We start from the raw sequence: 21,981 nt of genomic DNA on the forward strand, positions 1-21,981 counted from the left end.
CTAAAAGGTAGAGCCAGAGTTCAGCTTCTGGTCTCTCTAAATTCAAGCCCACTTCTGGGTGTGGGGCTGCAGCGTCACCCCCACTCCCCTTCATAAGTCTTGTCTAGGGAGTTTCCGAGGTGGCTCAAACTGCTTTCACGCTCTTGCTTATCCCAAACCTTAGTCAGGAAGGTGCCCTTCCTCCCTCCCTTCCTTTCCTCTTTCCTTGCCTCCTTCTCTTCTCCCCCTCCCTCCTTCCCTTCCAGCCAGGCTCTGTACCAGCCCCTTACCACGGTGGGGGACACAGGCATACTCAGAGTTGATTAAGATCAAGTAGAAGTGCTAGTCCGGGCATCAGGACAAAGTGCTCTGCACAGAAGAGAGATGAGAGGGCATGACTTTGACAGGGGCAGTTGAGAGGGGGCTTAGAGGATGAGTAGGAGTTCTCAAGGATGAGAATGTGATGGAGAGCAGGGCATATCCAAGTCTTTGCCAAACAACCTGGGGGATCTAACATGTATCTTTCCAGAGGGTGAGTGGGCTTAGAGGCAAGAGCACATGGGGCCATGAACTTTCACTCTCCATGTCACCCTTTCTCCCCACCAGTGGCCTGGCACCACGGGGCTTCCCCCATCCTTCCTCGCAAAGGTGCTTGAGCCCTGACTTAAATGCTGAGAAGACATTGTTGCTTTCTCAGCCCCTGAACCCCAATGATGGGTAAGATCTCTGGCCAGTGTCTCTCCCCATGGTGTCAAAAGAGGCCTTCAGGACTTCCCTGAGTGGTCCATTAGTTGAGAATCCTCCTGTCAATGCAGGGGACATAGGTACAACCCCTGGTCCAGGAAGATCACACATGCCACTGGGCAACTAAACCCATGAGCCACAACTACTGAGCTGGCATTCCAGAGCCCTCGAGCTGCAACTACTGAAGCTCACACACCCTAGAGCTCATGCTCAGCAACAAGACAAACCACTGCAATAAGAAGCCCACGCACCACAACTAGAGAGTATCCCTTGCTCACCACAATTAGAGAAAGCCTGTGCTCAGCAGTGAAGACTCAGCAATGCAGAAATAAACAAACTAACTTAAAAGAGAAAGAGGCCTTTAACCTGGGGCAAGCAGAGAGCCAGCTGAGTCTAGTCAGTCCCAAAGTATGCTGGGCCCTTGGGAAGTTTTGCAGAGGTTTAAGGTGGGCCTCCCAGGCTCTAGCAACCAACACCCACTGCTTCGGTATAAGTGTCTGGCTCAGCCAACTGACCTCCCAACCTATTCCCAGCTGCACCCCACCCTCCCAATCCACTCTACTGGCTGGCGGCTCTGTTTCTAAACTCCAGAGTCCTGGGGAGCAGAGAAGTCAAGAAGCCATCTCTGCAGGGGCGGGGTCAGCATGTCAGAATTGGAAGCAGGTGGGCTTCCCAGGTGGCACTGGTGGTAAAGAACCCACCTGCCAATGCAGGTAGACGTAAGAGACACGGGCTCAGTCCCTGGGTTGGGAAGATCCCCTGAAGGAGGACACAGCAGTCCACTCCAGGAGCCTGGCAGGCTTCAGTCCATGGGGTCACAAAGAGTCTGACACGACTGAAGCAACTTAGCACACACTCACAGGCTTTGAAGTCGAATCTCTTCTCTTCCTCTTAATACTAGGATCTGGATTTCTTTTCTTTTTCTTAAAAAGAAATTTGATTGGCATACAGTATTGACTTAAAATGTGTTAGTTTCAGGCATACAGCAAAGTGAATCAGCTTTACGTGTACATATAGCCACTCTTCCTTAACCTCTAGTATCCTCCATGACCTTTGTCCACGAAAGTGGTGACATTAACAGCCACCTCCTGGCGATGCTGGGAGACTGAAAGAGAAAATGATTGTCAAGGGGCCTGACTTTCCTTAACTATTTGGCAATGCACTTACACAATCCCTTACTGCAATTCTGAAGCCCTCAGATACCACTGGGTTTTTCATAACTCTGTGAGTGGCCTTCCCAACCTGAAATGATGCAGGGCTGTTTCATGGTCTTTATTTATTCTGTAAGGTGTGAAAAATCGTATATTTTGCTGTAGAAATGTTAATGTACTTGGTTTCAGGGGCTGCTCAGGCTCCTGCTGAGACATTATATAACATATGCTAATACTTCACTTCAGAGAGCAAGGATTGGGATGCTGACATTCCGGTCATACTCATTTTCCCTCAGAGAGATTCAGAAACTTGCCCAAGGTCACAGAGGAGGTGGTGGAGCTTGAGAGCAAATGCTGGTCTCTGAGATCCCAGAATTCACATTCTCACAGCCATTCTGATAAACATTCATCAGAACCAACACAGTGCCCCTCAGCGCACCCACCTCCATACTGATGAGACTAAACACCCACCACGCCCCAGAGCCTCACACAGTCCGTCTTCGAGAACGAAACGCCGTGTTCTGTGAGGGTGCTGGGTGAGATCTCTTTTAATGTGGCTGTTATAACATTTTTACAATAAGGATGACTAATGCTTATATTGTGTCTGAACTCTCAGCTGGAACTGGGCGGGGGTGACAAGGAGATGGTAGAATAGAGACTAGCCATTGGACTCACCTTGGGTGAGTCCCTGTCCCATTTTGGGCCTCAGGGTCTCCATGGTGAAAATGGGTGAGTTGGGCAAGCTGGGGTCAGTGAGAGGGGATTGGGTTCTGTTGCCTCCAACGGCCCCTGATTTGAGGCTGCTGAGCAGACAATGCTTCAGAACACAGTTCCGCTGCCCCCACCACCTCCACCAGCTGGTCCTTCCACCAGCTATGCAGTATTCCCTAACCAGAGGACCTTCAGATTCAAGATTAAATTGTACTGAATCCCATAATAAGCTAATGATTCCTTTTTCAGTTCTTCAGTCCTGGGGATTGCAAGTCTTATTGTCATGCTTCTCTACTTTTAATGTCTAAGACTTTATAACATAGGGAGAGCTGACTTAGGTTTGGATAGCAGGCTAGTGAATGACACAGTCATTCTGAGGGATTCATCTGTTTATATGGATTTAATCAACTTATTGAAGTAATATTGGTATGAGATATAGGAACCTGGAGACTTTCAAGGTTTAAATAAACTTACTGAGGTTTATATACAAAGTTGACTATAAAAAGTATTTGTTAAATAACTGTATATACATAAGGAATTTCCCGATGGCTCAGCAGGTAAAGAATCTCCCTGTAATGCAAGAGACACAAGAGATACTGGTTCAATCCCTGGGTCAGAAAGGTCCCATGAAAAAGCAAATGGCAACCCACTCCAGTATTCTTGCTTGAAAAATCCCATGGACAGAGGAGCCTGGCTGCCTACAGTCCAAAGGTTCAAAAAGGGTCAGACAGGACTGAGTATGCACAAGGGTGAATCATATCACATCCTTGTACACTTAAAACTCTCTGATTTCCCATTTCCTCTGGATTAATTCCAAGTCCATACTGATGTTTTCCTTGACACTGCCAGCCTTTCCATCTCTGGCTCCCCCTCCCTCTGTAATCTCCTCCAGTGTCAACCTCACTTCTGCCTCAGGGCCTTTGCACCTGCCATGCCCTCTGCCTGGAATGTCCTACTCCCTGATCTCGGCAAGGCCGGCTCATTTCATCAGTCAGATCTCTGCTCACAGGCTCTCAGAGGCCTGTCCTAAATCCCCATTCCAGTCTCTCTATCTGTCTTCCTTGATTCTACTTCCCTTATAGCACATATTCCTCTCTGAAATGATACTATTTTTTTTGTGTTTTGGGGGAGTTCACCTCAAGGGATATAGGATTTTAGTTCCCTGATCAGGAATCGAACCTGCACTCCCTGCATTGGAAAGCGAAGTCTTAACCACTGGACTTCCAGAGAAGTCCCAATACTAATTTTTTAATGTGTTTATTTGTTTCTCTATTTTCTCCACTAGAATATAAGCTCCTTAAAGTCTGGAGCTTTGTCCCACATCCTCTGTGGCTGAAAACAGCTCCCGCTCATAATAGGAGCTCCACAAATGAATGGCAGGAAGCTGTAAAGGTGAAGGGAGGGTGGCCAGGGAGCAAGGAGGAGCCCACTGGGCGCCACAAGGAGGCGGGCAAGATGGCGGCTGTCAGAGGCTCAGCCTGAGGGCTCTCACACATAGGCCCATCAGCAGCACCCTTCCAGACACTGAGCCAACTGGTTCCCACCCACTGAGCCAGCAGGGAAAGCCATGTCAGCAATTAAACCTGTAAAAGAATGAAGGCTTTACAATATCATCATCAAGACACTATCGTAATAATAACTGATTCAGACTGGAATCAGCCATAATATTACTATGAGTGGATAAAGATTTGAAGAGGATCAAAATATTTATATATTCTCAGAGACTCTGCCCATAAGAGACATATTCATTACAAAGGAGATGAGTGACATTACCTAGCAGACAACACCTTAATCCAAGCAACCCAAGTGAGACCACTGGTAATGGGAAGAGCTGACACCACATCCGAGAAGGGCTCAGCCTCACTTTTGTGACACTCCTGACAAAATAAGAACAGCTAATCACGAGGGACCTTCAGACAAGCCCTGACGAGGAACATTTTATAGAATAACGAGCCTGTACTCTTCAAAATGATCCACACCATGAAAGAGAAAGAAAATCTAAGCAAATGCTCCAGAAAATCAGGAGAGTGAAAGACAATACATTCCATAGAATTTTCTTTTGCCTCTAAGGCAAATTGTTTTGGAAAAATCTGAGAAAGTTCTGTAGATTATTTTTGTAGTAAAGTTAATCACCTGATTTTGAAACAGGTACTGTGGTTACATAAAGGAACGTTCTTTTTTTTTTTTTTAAGGACATGTTGACATATTTTAAAAAGGGCCATTATGTCCACAACTTGCTCTCAAGTGGTTTAAGAAAAATGTGGTAGAAAAATAGAGAAAATTATAAAAAGTATTAACCAGTCAGGGAGTCTGAGTAAAGAGCGCAAGGAAAATCTTTGTATTATTTTTGCAGCTTCGCAGGAAGCCTAAAATTGTGCTGAAATAAATTAAAAAAAAAAAAACACTAAAATACTAAGCTAGAAAGAAGGCTAGGAATTGAGGAGCCATTGAGATGGTGGAGGCAAGGTGGCTGCAGGAAGCCAGCTCCTCCCCTCACAAGGCTGACATCTCAGAGACCAGGGTCAGTTGTGTTCGCCTCAGACCACGTCAGTCCACAGCACTCCCCTGACATATCCACATCGAGGTGGGGGAACTGAGGACACATGTGGGCCCTCTGGGTAATGTGTGGAAGGGACCCAGGGCACAGCCAGCAGAGCACACTTCTCACCCCTGACCATGACCTTGGGTGCCTCACTCCCCACTTTGCACCTCGTTTCCCTCCTCTGATAAATGGGTAAATAAATGTCAATGACTGGCAGCCCTCTGGGGATGAAGTCTTCCAACTCAGCTTGTTGTTGTTCAGTCACTAAGTCCTGTCTGACTCTTTGCGACCCCATGGACTGCAGCACGTCAGGCTTCCCTGTCCTTTACTATCTCCTGGAGTTTGCTCAAACTCATGTTCATTGATTCGGTGATGCCATCCAACCATCTCATTCTGAAATTTCTAGAATCCCATCTGGAGAGTGCAGCATATCTCTCCAAGAAACTTGATTCATTTGGCAAGTATGTTTACTTTAGCCAAAGGAAAGACAGAAAGGTGGTCTCGCTGAGCAGAATGAGGAGTGAACGTCCTCCCTGTCCTGGACACGCGTCTCCACTTCTACCCCAACTCCCCTACCCTAGCTCTGCTCCCAGGCACCCCTCCTGGAAGAGATGAACACAACTAGCAAAAACTTATACTGAGGTATAGAGAAACTCTTTCCTGAAGCCCTATTTCGGAAGAGGCAGCTGGTAGGGATGGGTTGGTCAGAGACCAGAAAGTCACTCTGGTCCCAGTTCTGTCAGCAACTGTCTGCATGGCTCCAGTTTTCCGAGCATACTTTGTGCTCCTGCAAGATGGCAGAGCCATGCGTGGCTTTGCACACAGCTGAAGACACAGTGACTTCACCTCCGTGTTCTCCTCGGCTCAGGGCTCAGTAGGTGACTTTCAAATTGAAAGCGGGTCACTCAGATACGATCCTCAGGACACCTTGAGAAGCTGTCAGCTCTTAGGAACCCCTCACTCAGAACCCCACAGCCCAGGCCCCCAACTGTCAGCACAGACTCCCTGGGCTGGGCTGGCCCTGCCTGGAGAGTCCAGCCCAGTTCAGGGTCACAGTGGGGTGGTCGGGGTGACCTGGAAGCTTAGAGGCTGGAGCTTCTAATGTGTTCTGCCACCTCTGATACACAGCGGAGATCTGGGCTATCCCCCTTGCAGGGGAAAAACAGGGGGTCTCTTTTCCATTACACTACCCTAATCCAGCATCCCCTCTGCCCGGGCTGGTCTCTTGGGGGCTGTCTCAGCTGCCATTTTTAGGCAGAGGCAGTTTGGCCGCAGGCGTCTACAAAATGGTGGGCGGAAACCCGGGCTTCCCTCTGCTGTCCCCGTGAGTTCCCGCCCTGAGGCCCAGCTCCACAGCCTGGCCATGGGGCTCTTTGGGGCCCCAGGGAGCCCTGAGTTTCCCCAGGTACTTCACAGCCAACATCTTATGCAGCCTCATCCCAACCCTGGGCTTCGGAGGTTGCCACTGACCCCACTTTACAACTGGGGAAACCGAGGCTGGGTGGAAGCTCGGCTGGCCAGGAAGTGGCTTCTGACACATAAGTCTCTTCTAGAGTTTCTTCACACTCGTTCCATGACAGCCCGGCTGAGGTGAAAACTCTCCAGAGAATGGGAGACCTTTCCTAGAAAAATTGATGTGGATGGGTTCCCAAACACTGCCCATCTTCCAGGGCAGGGAAACTATGGATTTGGAGTCATAAGTCAAGTTGGAGATTTGGCACCAGACCTCCCAGGCAGCACAGTGGATAAGAATGCGCCTGCCAATGCAGGGGACACGGGCTCAATCCCTGGTCCAAGAAGATTCCACATGTCTCAGAGCAACTAAGCCCGTGCACCCCAACTACAGAGCCTGCGTGCTGCAACTACTGAAGCCTGAGAGCCTAGAGTTTGTGCTCCACAATAAGAGAAGGCACCACGACGAGAAGCCTGCATCCGAGAGTTGCCTCAACTCACCGCAACTGCAAGAGAAACCCCACATAAAGCAAGAAACACACCAATGCAGCCAAAAATAAATGAATAAATAGAATTAAAAAAAAAAGATCTGGCACCTAATAGTTAACTGCAAGCCTTGTTAAAAACAAGGGGCCCCAAATGGGGTTGCTTACACTAAGCCCCACATCACCAGGTCGAGACTTTATGGTTTCACCTGACCAGGGCTAGTTAAGTCATCTTCCTATTCAGTTCAGTTCAGTCGCTCAGTCGTGACCGACTCTTTGCGACCCCATGAATCACAGCACGCCAGGCCTCCCTGTCCATCACCAACTCCCGGAGTTCACTCAAACTCATGTACATCGAGTCGGTAATGCCAAACAGCCATCTCATTCTCTGTCGTCCCCGTCTCCTCCCACCCCCAATCCCTCCTAGCATCAGACTCTTTTCCAGTGAGTCAACTGTTAGACCCTGCCATTCCTAAAAGAAAGCAATTTTGTGATAACCAGTGAAGACCTACTGTATAGCACAGGGAACTATACTCAATATTTTGTAATAACCTATAAGCATAAATAATCTGAAAAACAGCTATTCTCTGTGCCATTGGGGAAAAGTCACTTCAACTCTCTGAGTCCCTGCCACTTGATCAGTAAAGTGGTGCTCATAATCAGACTTCACAGGGCTGTGAGGAGGGCAAGACAGGTGTATGAATTTACAAAGCACTGCCCGGTTGGCCTGGTGCAGGTAAATGTACAGTCTGTGTGGGCCGTCTCTCTGCCAGTCTCTGTGCCTGGCATGCTCACTGCATCCTTATGACACAGCAGTCCAGGTGAATCAGCAGATAGAGAGCCTGGCACCCAGCTCTTCTGGGCTCTGTAGCTCTACCCACCCAATAAGCCTTAGGCCTTGCTCTCCAGATTCTGCTCGAATGGCCCTTTTGGCTGAAATGCCTCTTTTTTTTTCCCTTTAACTTTTTATTTTGAAATTACAGACTCAAAAGAAGTTGCCAGAATAGCACATAAAAATCCCATACACAGAATAGCACGGAAAAATCCAGCTTCCCCGGATGGTGACCCGCTCTATAACTAGAGTAACTCACCAAAACCAGGAAGTCGGTACCCACACAACACAAAGATCTCACCAGCTTTCTCAGGCATTCATTTTTTTTTTAATGTCAAAGAAAATAAATAAATTTTTTTTAAGTGTCTTTGCGCCTAAGATGTCTTTTGCCATCGTATTTTGGTGTGAAAACCTTCTTGTCCCCGTGTCCAGCCCCTCTCTGGCAAGTTCAAGCTCTCCCTATTCTGATTTCCAGCTCCCGGAAACAGTGCAACCCAATGATGGAGAACGTGGGTTTTGGATATCTAAAACCCGTGTTTTAAACTCAGTATCATGGATTTAAACCCATGGAGTCAAGCTCAGCTTCAGCCACAGACTGGGACAAAGAACAGAACTTTCTGAGCCTCCGTTTCCCCAATATAAAATGGATGCAAGCACCCCAATGTCAAGGGAGGACAGAATAATCACGGCTGCTGCTTGGAGAATGCAAGTCCCCTGCAATGGGTGGTGGTTATGACTGTCATCGGATTGCACCTGCTGTCACATCTACCCCGGGCTGACCCTTGTATGTTTTACCACCATCCCCTGTGGCTCAGCTGGTAAAGAATCTGCCTGCCATGCAGGAGACCTGGGTTCGATCACTGGGTTGGGACGATCCCCTGGAGAAGGGAAAGGCTACCCACTCCAGTATTCTGGTTTAGACAATTCCATGGACTTTGTAGGCCATGGGGTCGCAAAGAGTTGGACACGACTGAGCCACTTTCACTTCAACATTTAACACGTTCAATATCAAGCCTTCATATCTCAGTGCCAGCTCAGGGCCTGGCACACAGTGAGAGAGTGTGAAGTCACTCAGTCATGTCCAACTCTTTGTGACCCCGTGGACTGTAGCCCAGCAGGCTCCTCTGTCCATGAAAGTTTTCAGGCAAGAGTACTAGAATGGATTGTCATTTCCTTCTCCAGGGGATCTTCCCGGCAGATGCTAAATAAATGTGGATAAATGGAGCCCTCTGCTATGCAAGCTCTCCTTTGGCTTATGGTATCTCTTTGACATGGTGTCTTTTTATTCACTTAGATCATTCCTGGCCTTGTGGGCAAGGTACATGCACAGCAAGTCCGTGAAGGCTGAGCCTTGTGGAGGGAGGCAGCCCATTTGTTCCCATCCATCCCTTAAAAGTCTTTTGGGGGCCCCAGGATCCATACCTGAGGCCCCTTGGGGCCGTCCCTGGACCCAGTATTAAGGCTGCAAGCCTGGGAGGGTACAACATCTGGGAGAGATGCCTCATCCTTGGAGAGCAGCCAGACGGGAGACAGGCCAGGTTGCCGTTCCCCGCGGAGAGAGCTCAGAGCTGCCGGTCAGGAGACCTCAGCTCAAGCCCTGGCAGGTCTTAGCCACAGACTTTGGACAGGGCTGAGCCTCGCTAAACCTCAGCTTCCTCACCTACACAATGGGGTCTTCATGTGGGTAAACAAGCTTATGGTACAAACGACATTATGTTAACCACTGAATCCTGTCCTTACATATATGAGATCTTTGTCCTGGCTGTGTAACATTTATAAGTTCACATTTAAGTGGTCACTGACATGGTATTAAATACCACAGGTCTGACCAGAAATGAATAACATTTTTCCATGATGTTTATTTTCACCGTTATTACCATTCAGGTAATTGACAATGACTTTAAGGCAGCGATATATAGGGTTTGGGGTTTTTTTTTAAGTACATGTCTTTATACTTTAAAACATCTATTAAGAATATTAAGCAAATGGTCAGGTAGAATGGCAGCTTTAGTAAACACCTAGAAGGGGCAGGAATGTGGACCCCCAGAAAATGCTGATCTTCTGAAGCACCTCGCCCTGACCAGATTGGGGCGGGGCAGTGATGAGGGTGGGATGGAGGGGTTGGAGGACCCTGAGACTGGGGAAAGCGAGGGACCTGGGCATTCCAGACCCACCAGGGTCTGCTCAGTGCAGGGCTGAGAATCCAGCATGGGATTTAGTTGTGGTCCACACAGGGGGATGGTGAAGGCTGCATGCCAGGGTGTGTGTGCGGGGGGGCTGTCTTTTCCTCCAGGCCCCTGTCCCAAAGCCTCAAATGGACCACCTGCTTCCTTGTCCCAGGGGGACGGCTGATGCTTCAACCTCAGGATCGGACAGCTGGGGTCCCAATTTAATTCTCAAGAGTTTCTGTAAGAAATGAGGCTGACTCAGAGCAGGCTTCAATATATGTGAACTGAATGAGGGATGCCGTGGGTAGTGTCTCTCACTCATTCTGGATCCCTCTGGATTCATCTATGTTTGGCTGACTATGCCAGCCCCAACGCCCTAGGAGCTGCCTTGCCTTGCGTTACCACCTTGGTGACAGCCATGTTAACTGTCCCCACCAGGCATATGACCAGAGAACCAGACTAAGCTGGAAGAAATATGGAGGTGGCTGTCGTATATTATTCATAGATAGACAAATCTTGCCAGACAGGAAGAATGTGGGAGACTTTAAAAAAAAAAAAGAATAGTAACCATTTGTTTAATTTAATCCAATCAAGTGGTAAAAGCCCCTGGGTTAGGGGGAGATAGAGAGGATTAGGTTTGTGAAATTTGGATTGTGGGCGAAGAGACCAGTCCAATCAGAGGGCATGAGCAGCACAAGAGAATGCTATCTCATATTTTGGCAAAACAACAAAAAAAGGTGTCCTCATCTCAGTCCACTGATACAGAAACTCCAGCCTGCTTGGGATAAGTCAAGTTACCTGCGGTGGTACTACTCTTTTCTCCTTGGTAAGCGGCTTTTAAGCCCAGGAAAACTAGAATTTAAAATACACAGGTGATGAAAAACACAAAAATCCATAGTATTTGTACCTTTTTGTCAAGTTTAAGTTGGGTCAAGTTCTGCATGTTGGTGTATAAAATCCTGCATTTTAGTGTTTAAGAATTTTTGGCCACTAGAGTTTCTCATGTTTGTGACTGAGTAATTGACTCCAGTTGACATTTTAACCTAAAAAATTAAGAGAATTTGACAATGTCTGTAAACATGATTAAACTACTTAAGAGAATTTAATATTCACTTTGTTTATAACTTAGCTTTTTAGATCTATAAGAATTAATTTAAATCCTTGGTGATGCTGTGTTTCTTCGAGGTATTTGAGGCATTTATAAGACAATCAAGTACATTAAATTTATAAATGCAGTGTCTGAAAGAAGGCATGGTAACCCATTCCAGTTTTCTTGCCTGGAGAATCCCAAGGATGGAGGAGCCTAGTGGGCTATAGTCCATGGGGTTACAAGAGTTGGACATAATTGAAGTGACTTACACGCACCCACGGATAAATGCAGTGTAGAATATCTAAGGCAGTGATCTCCAATATAAATGTAATATGCGCTCCACACATCATTTTAAATTTTCTATCAGCCACATTTTTAAAAAGGAATAGGTAAGCTTAATTATCAGAGAAGGCAATGGCAAGCCACTCCAGTACTCTTGCCTAGAAAATCCCATGGATGGAGGAGCCTGGTGGGCTGCAGTCCGTGGGGTTGCTAAGGGTCGGAGACGACTGAGCAACTTCACTTTCACTTTTCACTTTCACACATTGGAAGGAAATGGCAACCCACTCCAGTGTTCTTGCCTGGAGAATCCCAGGGAAGGGGGAGCCTGGTGGGCTTCTGTCTATGGGGTCACACAGAGTCGGACACGACTGAAGTGACTTAGCAGCAGCAGCAGCAGCAAGCTTAATTGTAACAGTAGTACTTTTACCTAACATATCTAAAATATTTCATTTCAATGTGTAATTAATATAAAAGTTATTAATGAGTTATTTTTACATTCTTTCTCTGAACACATCTCTAAACTCTGCTGTGTATCTTACATTCCTAACACATCTCCCTTCGGACGACCACATTCCAAATGGCACATTGCAGGGGCAGCTAAATTAGACATCACAGATCTAAGGGAATTAAATCAGCTACATTTGTAAGTGGTATTTATTATTTAAGGAGACTTACTCTGTTCAACCTAACTTGCTGAAATATTAATCAAAGAGTCCTTGAGAGCCGTTGTTTAAAAGCTCCTGGACTTATAAAGAAAATGAGGTCTATGTATTTACAAGGCAAGGAAATAATAGATTTTTTTTAATTTGTTAATTTAAGAAGCTATTTTTTAAAGTGACCACATATAGCCTTTTCAAGTGCACAGCAACAGCCCTTGAGGACCTCGCCAACCACAGTCCAGATGGAATTCAAGTCACTGGTTTCGGCTCGGCCCTGGCAGGAATGGCTGGGTTCTTTGTTCCTGCATCTCTCGAAGTGTCAGATATGATGTAGCAATTAAGGACTGTCTGTCCAAAGCTCCCCGTTCCACACAAACTGAGGTCCAAAGCTGAGAAGCCCTACTGCAAGGTGATTGAGAGGCAGGGCAGCAGGGACACATTCGATGGTCTCCTGACTCCCCCACTCACCCCTCCAAAATTCCCCAGTCAGGGGTTTCTGGTTCCTTCTCTCCACTTCTCCATCCCCCCCTGGCTGATCTGGAAACGAGGCAGAACTGGAGGGTAGGTGGACCAACAGTTCCCCGGCCCAGGCCTCTAGGGAGCACCAAGGGAGAATTGGGAAGCATGGTCGCTGCCCTGGTCACTCATCAGGACAGACCAAGACCTGCTGGGAGGCTGGCCCAGAATCCAGGCCAGCCTGGCCAGAGAAACTGCTGTGCAAGGCCCAGGATGGAACCTGGAGCTGGGACTGCAAAGGGGAGAAGGACAGGGGACTTCTCCAACTCCAAAGAGCCATGACCAGGTCCACCACGACCCGAGAGAGCCAGACTCCACGTGCCACATGCCTGGTAAGCCGCCTGGGCTACATGCAGCCATGGGGGCAAAGCCCTGGAACTCTCACGGACCTCATCCTCTCAGCTCCCCTTCCTTCCTCCCCCTTGTCCGCTGCTTTTCTTTCTTTGCTTTTCTCAAGTTCCCTTCTGCCCGAGTGCCCCTATTGCCAGGCCATATTTCCAAAAACTAGGATCTATACCTCTAGGCACCCTTAGGAGGGTTGAAGGGAGCAGCATTTAATGCCATTTAATCACAGAGCAAGGAAACTATTCCTGCCTAAAGGGCTTTCTCCTGGAGTAGGAAATGGCAACCCACTCCAGTATTCTTGCCTGGGAAATCCCCTGGACAGAGGAACCTGGCGGGCTATGGTCCAGGGGGTCACAAAGACAGCACTATGAACACAAGGGCTCTCAGTCCCCCTAAACAGTCAAGACAAAAATCACAGTTTGGAGGCAGGATGTCTTTATCACCGTCTCATCTCCCCTATACCAGAGGACCGGCTTTGGGCTCAAGGGCCATTACATTCTTTTAACTGTTTGCTAACAAGTCATAAGAACTGGTTTTCACTGCCATATACTTTTATGCTTATCTTCACCTTTTATTTGTGGCAAATGATGTCAGTTTTCCATGTGTAAATTGTGACATAAAGTTTCCTTTCAAAACTGAACTTGTATTAGTAGCAAGTGAGTCAGTTGAGTACAAATACAGTTGTGAAAACATGAAGTAACTATCCTGAGAGTGGAGTGGGCCGGGCAGAGCCAAGGTGAAGTGTTGGGAACGGGCTCCAGGTGCCCTCTGCTCCACCTTCCTCGGCTCTGCCCACCCTGGGCTCCCACCTCTGTCCAGACACCGTGCGAGGCCAGATCCCAGGGCCTGCAGGCCTTTCAGACCTGGAGCTGAAGCCGGCTGCTCATGAAAGACAAAGGATGGAGATGCAGAGTGAAGGGCCCACTCTCAGACCATCCATCTGTCTAGCTCGGAGGCAGGAAGTGGCCGGGCCCCGGAAGATCCTGGTAGAGTGAGAACACTCAAGGCCTCTCTTCTGGCCGCTCATATGGTGCCAAAGTCTTACCCAGACCCAATCCTAGAGCTAATCAGTTTTTCCTGAAGCAGTGTGAAGTCAGGAGGCTGGAAGCACATGCCTCTAGACAGATGGAGGCAGAGAGAAGAGCCCTCCACAACTCCCCAGATGCTCCAGGTTTCCCAACGGCCCCTTCCAGGGTCTCCCTCACATCAAACTGAAAGTAGCATCTCTACTGCCAAGTGGACCCAGACTTCTGGGCCCAGAATTCTGTTTCCATCCCCATCTCCTTACCCTCCAGACATGAGGGCCCAGAACAGCAGGACCTCTGCCACCTCGAACCCCACCCTCCGCAGGGGGCTTCCGCCATCTCATGCCTGGCCCAGGTCACTCCAGGTGGTGCCTTGGTCCCCATGAGGGCCTCAGGATCAGAAATGAGCTGGCTCTCAAGAGACTTTCTGCTCATTTGTGCCCTAAACCAGAAGTCCCCAACCTGCGGGATCTAATGCCTGATGATCCGAGGTGGAATTGATGTAATAATAATAGAAATAAAGTGCACAGTAAATACAGTGTGTCTGAATCATTCTGAAACCATCCCACCCCTACCTTGGTTGGCGGAAAAAAAATGTCTTCCACAAAACTAGTCCCTGGCACCCTAACACTGCCCTAAACTACCCCCAGTGGAGTCACCAGTGGCCAGCTGTCCCCTACTTTGCTTGGCTTCCCCGAATTCTGTTACAGGACGACTCAACCATGCGTGGTACAAGCCTGGTGAACCCAGAGCCTCCGCTTTGGGGTTGAAAACACAATCATCAGTGAGCCTGCTTCTCTGGAAGGAAAACGATTCCTTCCTGAAAGTTGGCAAGAAATCCTTATGGATGGGAGGTGTCTCCTTCCTCAGACACTGGGAGCCCATTGATAAGAAGCTTGCATGCTGTCCCCATTATTTGACCCTCAGGGGTCCTCTTAGCACTATACAGGCACAGCCCCAGTCTCTCACAGGGGTGCCTATACTCTCCCTGGGCCCTGAATGCCGTTGGCACAGCTGGGGACCATCCTGGTACCAGACTGTAGTCTTAGCTAGAAGGTTCCAGAAACATGAGCATGAGAAAATAGCCAGAAAGGGGGCCTGGAGGGCAGGTCCAAGGCCCTTCCGCAGGAACGGCAGGAGGCAAGGAGGGGGCTACCTGAGAGAGCTGCCGTCAGCAATCCAGCAACTACGAAGAGCAGCGCCATGTCTGCCGCCATCACCGACCGCTATGCGTGCCCGCCGATGGGAAGCACCATCCCAGGGCCAGGAGGTGGACAGGCCGCTGAGGGCCCCTCGCAGCTGCTCTGCCCCTGGCAGCTCCTGTCTGTAACTCTTTCTCTGCAGGAGACGGCACCCTTTGCACGCATGAGGCCAAGCCCAGCCTGCGAGTGTCTCTCACGCCTCTGTGCTCTACTTGTGGTTTCGGTCTCCAGGAAGCCAGGCTGGTAATATAGAGGAGGAGAGCCCAGCTGCCTCTACTGCGAGGCCTCCAAGCCTGGCTAAACCCTAAGAGTCTCAGAGTCACACACACACACACAGGGCCCCAAGGGTCTCCTGAGGAAGAGGGGAGCAGAGCAGGGCAAGCCTCATTTCTGGAGATCTGATACATAGTAAGTAGATGCCCCATCAATACATGTTGGAAGAGTGAAGGAGCAACCCAGTTCCGTCCTAGTCCGTGAACTCTGGCTCCCATGGAATTGAATCCCATGCTTTCCCTTGTTCTCGGATGCCATGGTGAATGGGAAGGAGGAGAGTGTAGCTTTGCACTTTCAAGAGGGAGAGACTCCGCCTCCACTTGAATATCCTAAATCAGAACAGTCCTGAGAGATGGTTTTCCCCCACCTCTTTCTGCAGGCTGGAGCCACCCCCAGAGATGGCAAGGAAGGCTCCAGTTCCCCCTATACCTCTGGGTCCCATTTATTCCTCTGTGGGAGGCAGGCAAGGGAGCTGGGCTCAGAAGGATGAGCAGGTTTTCAACAGTCAGCAATGCGTGGAAGCCTCTGGGCCTTGAGGAGGGGCAGGAGCGGAAGGGCAGGGGGCTTTGCAGGGGCCAAGGCGGGCCTCCCAGGGCTCTTTGGGAAGTGCTGAGTTGTCTGGTTGGGCTACAGAAAAAGTTCCAAAGGAGGCAGGGACCAAGCCCAAGCGTAATTAATTCACTATTGTGCTCCCTAGGGGGTCTACATGCATGCTAAGTCACTTCAGTCGGGTTCAACTCTATGCAACGCTATGGACTTCAGCCCACCAGGCTCCTCTGTCCATGGGATTCTTCAAGCAAAAATACTGGAGTGGGTTGCCATGCCCTCCTCTAGGGGATCTTCTCAACCCAGATTTTGAACCTGCGTCTCTTATGTCTCCTGCCTTTCCAGGCAGGTTCTTTACCACTAGTGTCACCCGGGAAGCCCAGGGGACCTACAGATAATGCCAAATAAATGTTGTTGAGTCAACGAAGGAACCACTCACTTAATCTGGTCGTCTAAACAGAACCAATGAAGAAGTTGAGTCCAGGTCCAGGGAAGTCTGGTTCTCTCCTGACCCTTCCCTGATATGACTCCATCTCAAATTCACGAAGCCTGGCCTGAGACTTCCCTCATCCTCACTTGTTTTCATCTCCCTACCTGTGGAATGGGGAGGGGACATCTGAAGTTGCAGGTTGTAGAGCCACAGGGAACCAGGTCCCCCTGGGTAAACTCTGCCCAGCCCCACCGGGTGGATGAAGTTCTGGCACCAGCTGAGGCTGCCCTCTTGTGGAAGGTTCTGGAAGCACATACAGCAGACCACTGCCTCCCACTTCCATTTTCAACTCCAATAAGGAACACTGAGTGAGACCACTTTTGGAGGAAGACATGAAACCGCAAGCCTGCCCTCAAAGAGCAGGTCGTTCACAAACACAGGTGACCAACCGTGGGCCAGGGTAGGATAAGCACAGTGGGCCGTGTCCTGATGATAAGCAGCATCCTGAGAGACACGTTTGGTTGGGCAGGAAAGATGGTTAGGCTTCCCTCTCTGGCAGTATAGGAGATGGTAAGTGATGTAAAGTTCTCCTGAAACAAAATACACACAAAAGGTGGATCAAAGTTTTATAAAGCAGGAGTCCCCAGCCTCCGGGCAACCTTCTGTCAGATCAGTGGCAGCCTTGGATTAGAAATAAAGTGCATAAAAAATGCAATATGCTCAAATTATCTTGAAACCATTCCCTCTGCCAGGTCGATGAAAAAATTGTCTTCTAAAAAAACAGTCCCTGGTGACAAAAAGGTTTAGGGATACATGCATGCAGGCACGTTCAGTCATATCCTACTCTTTGGAATCCCATGGACTGTAGCCCACCAGGCTCCTCTGTTCATGGGGTTTTCCAAGCAAGAACTAGAGTAGGTTGCCATTTCCTCCTCCAGGGGATCTTTCAGACCCAGGGATCAAACTCGCATCACCTGCATTGCAGGTGGCTGCTTTACTGCTGAGCCACTGGGAAGAAAAGAGTTTGGGGGATCACTGTATAAAGCACCTTTAGAAAAGTCTAGCAGAGGTGGCAAGAAATTAAGGTTAATTGTTGGAGTTCAGAAGTGACAAAAAGCACAAATCCAAAGAGATCGCTGAGAGCAGAAGCAGAGGTTACCTGAGGTACCTGCTGATCCCAAGTGGCCAAGAACTCAGTTTAAAGAGACAAAACCTAGACCTTGAGCAAAGAGTAAAAAAGAATCAAGAACCTCCCATTCAGAGCAAAACAGTGAACAACACCCACAGTGGATGACCCTGGAGAGAAAAACCTCGGAAGGGAGCTGGTACAGAATTTGCTCGGCTCAGCCTTGACTCTGAGTGAGAGAAAAAGGAACATCAACCCTGAATTTAAAAACAACAGGAGAATTTAAAGAAAGTAGATAGTTACTCCCTAGGTACTTGGGAGAAACAAATGGGAAAATACTCTCTGGAGTAACTCAGCTTAAACTCAGGCCTCAAAGAATCCCCGTAGAAAAGGTTCACAGGAACAGGAGTACATATGAAAAAAAAAAAAAGCCCATAAAATTCAAAACACAAGGGTATTGACCAGGATTCTTTAGAGAAACAGAACGAATAGAATATGATTTATTATAAGGATTGCCTCATATGATTTTGGAGGCTAAGAAGTCCCAAGATCTCAGTTGTCAACTGGAGATTCAGGAGAGTGGGTGATGAACGTCTAGTCCAAGTCTGCAGACCTAAGAACCAACAGAGCTGATGGTGTAAGGTGCAGTCTGAGTCCAAGTCCAAAGGCGCAATGAGATCAGTGTCCCAGCTCAAAGAAAGGCAGAGAGAGACACACTCTCTTACTCGGCCCTTCTCTTCCATTCAGACTTTCAGGGGATTGGATGAGGGCCCTGCTCATGGGGGAGCAACACGCTTCACTCACTCTACCGATGCAAATGTGAATCTCATCCAGAAACACCCTCACAGACACACCCAGAATAATTTTTAACCAAATATCTAGACATATGGCCCAGTCCAGTAGACACATAAAATTAATCATCACAAGGCATTTTAAGTGAGAATTAAACATAGCAATAAATAATAGACTTAAACTTTCAAAAGCTTTGGATGTTGGAATTATGGTATACATAATATAAAATAAAGATATTTCATATGTTTAAAGAAATAAAAGTTAGTAATCAGTGGTATAGATGAGGAGTGAGACTATTTTATTTTTGTTGTTGTTGCTATTTTTTTTTTAGCTTTTCACCTCTGCTTTGTTGCTAAGCACTCCAGATAGACAGGGACCCCATCTCACCACCAGGCCTCTGGACTGATACAGTCAGGGTATCTGGCCGTGTCACCGATGGTCTTGTAAGGAGAAATAGATCTGGAGGTTTGGAATTCCCCAACAGAACTAGGGGAGAAGGGACAGAAACCTGCAGAATGCTTAGGACCAAGATGGAGCTCAGGCTGGGGCTGGACCCAGGGCCAGGCTGGTCTGCAGGTTTGGGCCACCTCTTCAGCCCTACTCAGTGACCAGTTCCTCCCCAGGCTGTGCCACACAGAACCTGTGAGAAGAAACATTTCAACCTCACCTTTATCCTGAAAAGCATAACGAGACTATTTCAAATGACTAGGAAGATTTGAAAAACAAACAAGATAATACCTCTATATTGGATAATATTGATCTTCAAGACTAGCAATCCAAAGGACAGATTAAACATCAGAATAACATAGCTCCAGAGAGTACTTAGTGAGCTGGACATATATCTGAAGAACTTATGAAAAATCTAGCACAGAGACACAAAGCAATGGAAAATATGAAACAGAGGTTAAGAGATATAGAAGATGGAACAAGGACTTGAATAGGTCTAAACGGAAAATATTCAGAATTCATGAAAGACACAGTCCTCAGATCCTGGAAGCTCCCCAACCCATGAATAATAAAAAAAAAAAAATCTACACCAAACACCTGTGGTAGCAAAACAGCTAATCACTGGAGAGAAGATGATCTATAAACCAGACAGACAGCTAACCTCTTAATATCAATAATTGAAGCCAGAGGACAGTGGAATAACATCTCAAAATGCTGAGAGAAAAATAACTGTCCAGATTGAATATGTTTCAGATACATTTTCAGATTAAAAATTGAGAGCATTTATAACTGGTGCTCACATAAGGAAATTCTAAAAGATGTTCTTTTAGAATTATGGACAAGGAAAATAATCTTGGAGGGAAAGCATAAGATTCAAGTAGGAATTGTGATCAAAGGAATATGTGAACACGGACATAAATTAAATAAGCATCAATTGAAAGAATGTAGAATTTGTTGGATTAGGAAAAAACAAGACAAAAAAGAAGCAGGAAATAATAACAAAGGAATCAGTAAGGAGCAATCAGAGTTTTAAAAGGCCTGTCATTTGCAAGAGCACAAAATTTTGGCTGGCTTTTAACTTTGTTAAAGTAAAGATGCACGTTAAATTAGTGGAACGATTAGTGGGGAAAGCCTTGTATAAAACCAAGAAAGGAAAGAAAAAGAAGTCAGATAAGAAAGCCAAGACATTCCGGATGGGTAGGGTCTTAGCAGACAGAAACAGGTGTAAGGTGCTCCTGGCAAAAAGCACAGTGTAAGAAGAGGCGGGTCCAGATGGCGGAAGCATCACTGGGAACTGATGTGATATACCAGAAGCAGCCTGTGTTTTATGGACACAAAATTCCAGGAAGCTGGAAGGTACACAAGCTCGGGGCCCAAAGCCATGTGCTCATTTTTATAACTCTGGGAGCCAGGACTTTTTTAAATGGATCTTTTCCTTTTTTAAAAAATTATTTTTAATTGAAGGATAATTGCTTTATAATATTGGTTTGATTGAAGCGCAGTTGCTTTACAATGTTGTGTTAATTTCTACTGTATGGAAAATGAATACAGCTCTATGTTTACATGTATCCCCCTTTTTTGGATTTCCTTCTCATTTAGGTCACCACCGAGCACTCAGTAGAGTTCCCTGTGTTATACAATACATTCTCAGTGGGCTTCCCTGGTGGCTCAGATGGTAAAGAATTCGCCTACAATGCAGGAGACCCGGGTTCAAACCCTGGGTCAGGAAGATCCCCTGGAGAAAGGAATGGCTACCACTCCAGTATTCTTGCCTGGAGAATTTCATGGACAGAAGAGCCTGACGGGCTACAGTCACACTCTTTGGTGTCACAAAGAGTCAGACACAACTGAGCGACTAACATTATCTATTTTATACATAGAATCAATAGTGTATTATATATGTCAATCCCAATCTCCCATTCACCCCACTTCCTCCCTTTCCCCTTTTATATCCGTATGTTTGATATCTACGTCTGTGTCTCTATTTCTGCTTTGCAGATAAGACCATCTAAGACTGCAAGGAGACCCAACCAGTCCATTGTAAAGGAGATCGGTCCTGGGTGCTCATTGGAAGGACTGATGCTAAAGCTGAAACTCCAATACTTTGGCCACCTCATGCGAAGAGTTGACTCACTGGAAAAGATTCTGATGCTGGGAGGGATTGGGGGCAGGAGGAGAAGGGGACAACAGAGAATGAGATGGCTGGATGGCATCACCGACTCAATGGACATGAGTTTGAGTGAACTCTGGGAGTTGGTGATGGACAGGGAGGCCTCGCATGCTGTGATTCATGGGGTCGCAAAGAGTCGGACACGACTGAGCGACTGAACTGCACTGAACTGAATTGATACCGTTTCTCTAGATTCCACATATATGCATTATTATATTTGTTTTTCTAACTTACTTCACTCAGTATGACGGTCTTTAGGTCCATCCACATCTCCACAAATGACCCAATTTCATTCCTTTTTATGGCTGAGTAATATTGCATTGTAAATATGTACCATACCTTCTCTACCCATTTCTCTGGGGGACATTTGGGTTGCTTCCATGTCTTTCTTCAAGCCAGAACACCAATTTGCAAGAACACCTCACATTTCTGCATCCTGTGGACAGTCCAGGCATTTTTCATCCAGATTGTATCTCTCTCTTGACCTTGGCCCAGCAGAGAGGAACAAGCCATGTTATTGAGGGAAATCTGAATCTGACTGGAAGGAAGGGAGGCCTTGGGGCTGCACCCCCTGCTAAGTGGCATAGAGGAAAGTTCAATGCCTGCTTACACTTAGTGAGCACTTCCTATTCACTAAACACTTGACATGGGATTCCCTCCTCAATTCTAACAACAACTCAACTAAATAGATACCATCCTTAACACATCCTTGAAGACAAGAAAACTGAAGTTAAAGAGGTGGTTTGCTCAAGTTCCCTCAGCTAAGAAGTAGTAGGGCTAGGCTCTGAACTCAGGTCTGTCTGACCCCAAACCCTGAGCTCTAACCACAGGCAATTCAGCCTCACTGGGGCTCGGAGTGGGGCAAGCAGAAGTTTCCAGAGAGGGTTACAATTTTAATTAGGTAGTATCTTAGCCTGCCCCTCCCTCAAATAGAGCTTTACCCGCAGGTAGGTTATTTGGGAGTGGGATCTCAGGGAGAAGACAGGGGGACAAGAAGCAGGGGAACAGGAAAAG

General features: G+C 47.4%; 1 protein-coding gene across 8 annotated transcripts in view; it reads right to left on the minus strand.

The window, feature by feature from the left end:
* CD6 (CD6 molecule) overlaps positions 1 to 15,401 on the minus strand; it is a 44,712-nt gene extending 29,311 nt beyond the window's left edge. For 7 of the 8 annotated variants that reach the window (XM_088832046.1, XM_088832044.1, XM_055415829.2 and 4 more), the window contains exon 1: positions 15,138 to 15,400. In XM_088832046.1, the coding sequence (XP_088688172.1) occupies positions 15,138 to 15,198 (61 nt within the window). In that variant the 5' untranslated portion in view covers positions 15,199 to 15,400. Of the gene's footprint in view, positions 1 to 15,137 lie in introns of all 8 variants that reach the window. The other variant, XM_088832045.1, reaches the window with a different exon arrangement.
* Positions 15,402 to 21,981: the final 6,580 nt, after the last annotated feature.

The sequence above is a fragment of the Moschus berezovskii genome, chromosome 25, assembly GCF_049115385.1.
Source record: "Moschus berezovskii isolate FMDL1 chromosome 25, NW_MosBer_1.0, whole genome shotgun sequence".
Classification (NCBI taxonomy): Eukaryota; Metazoa; Chordata; class Mammalia; order Artiodactyla; family Moschidae; genus Moschus; species Moschus berezovskii.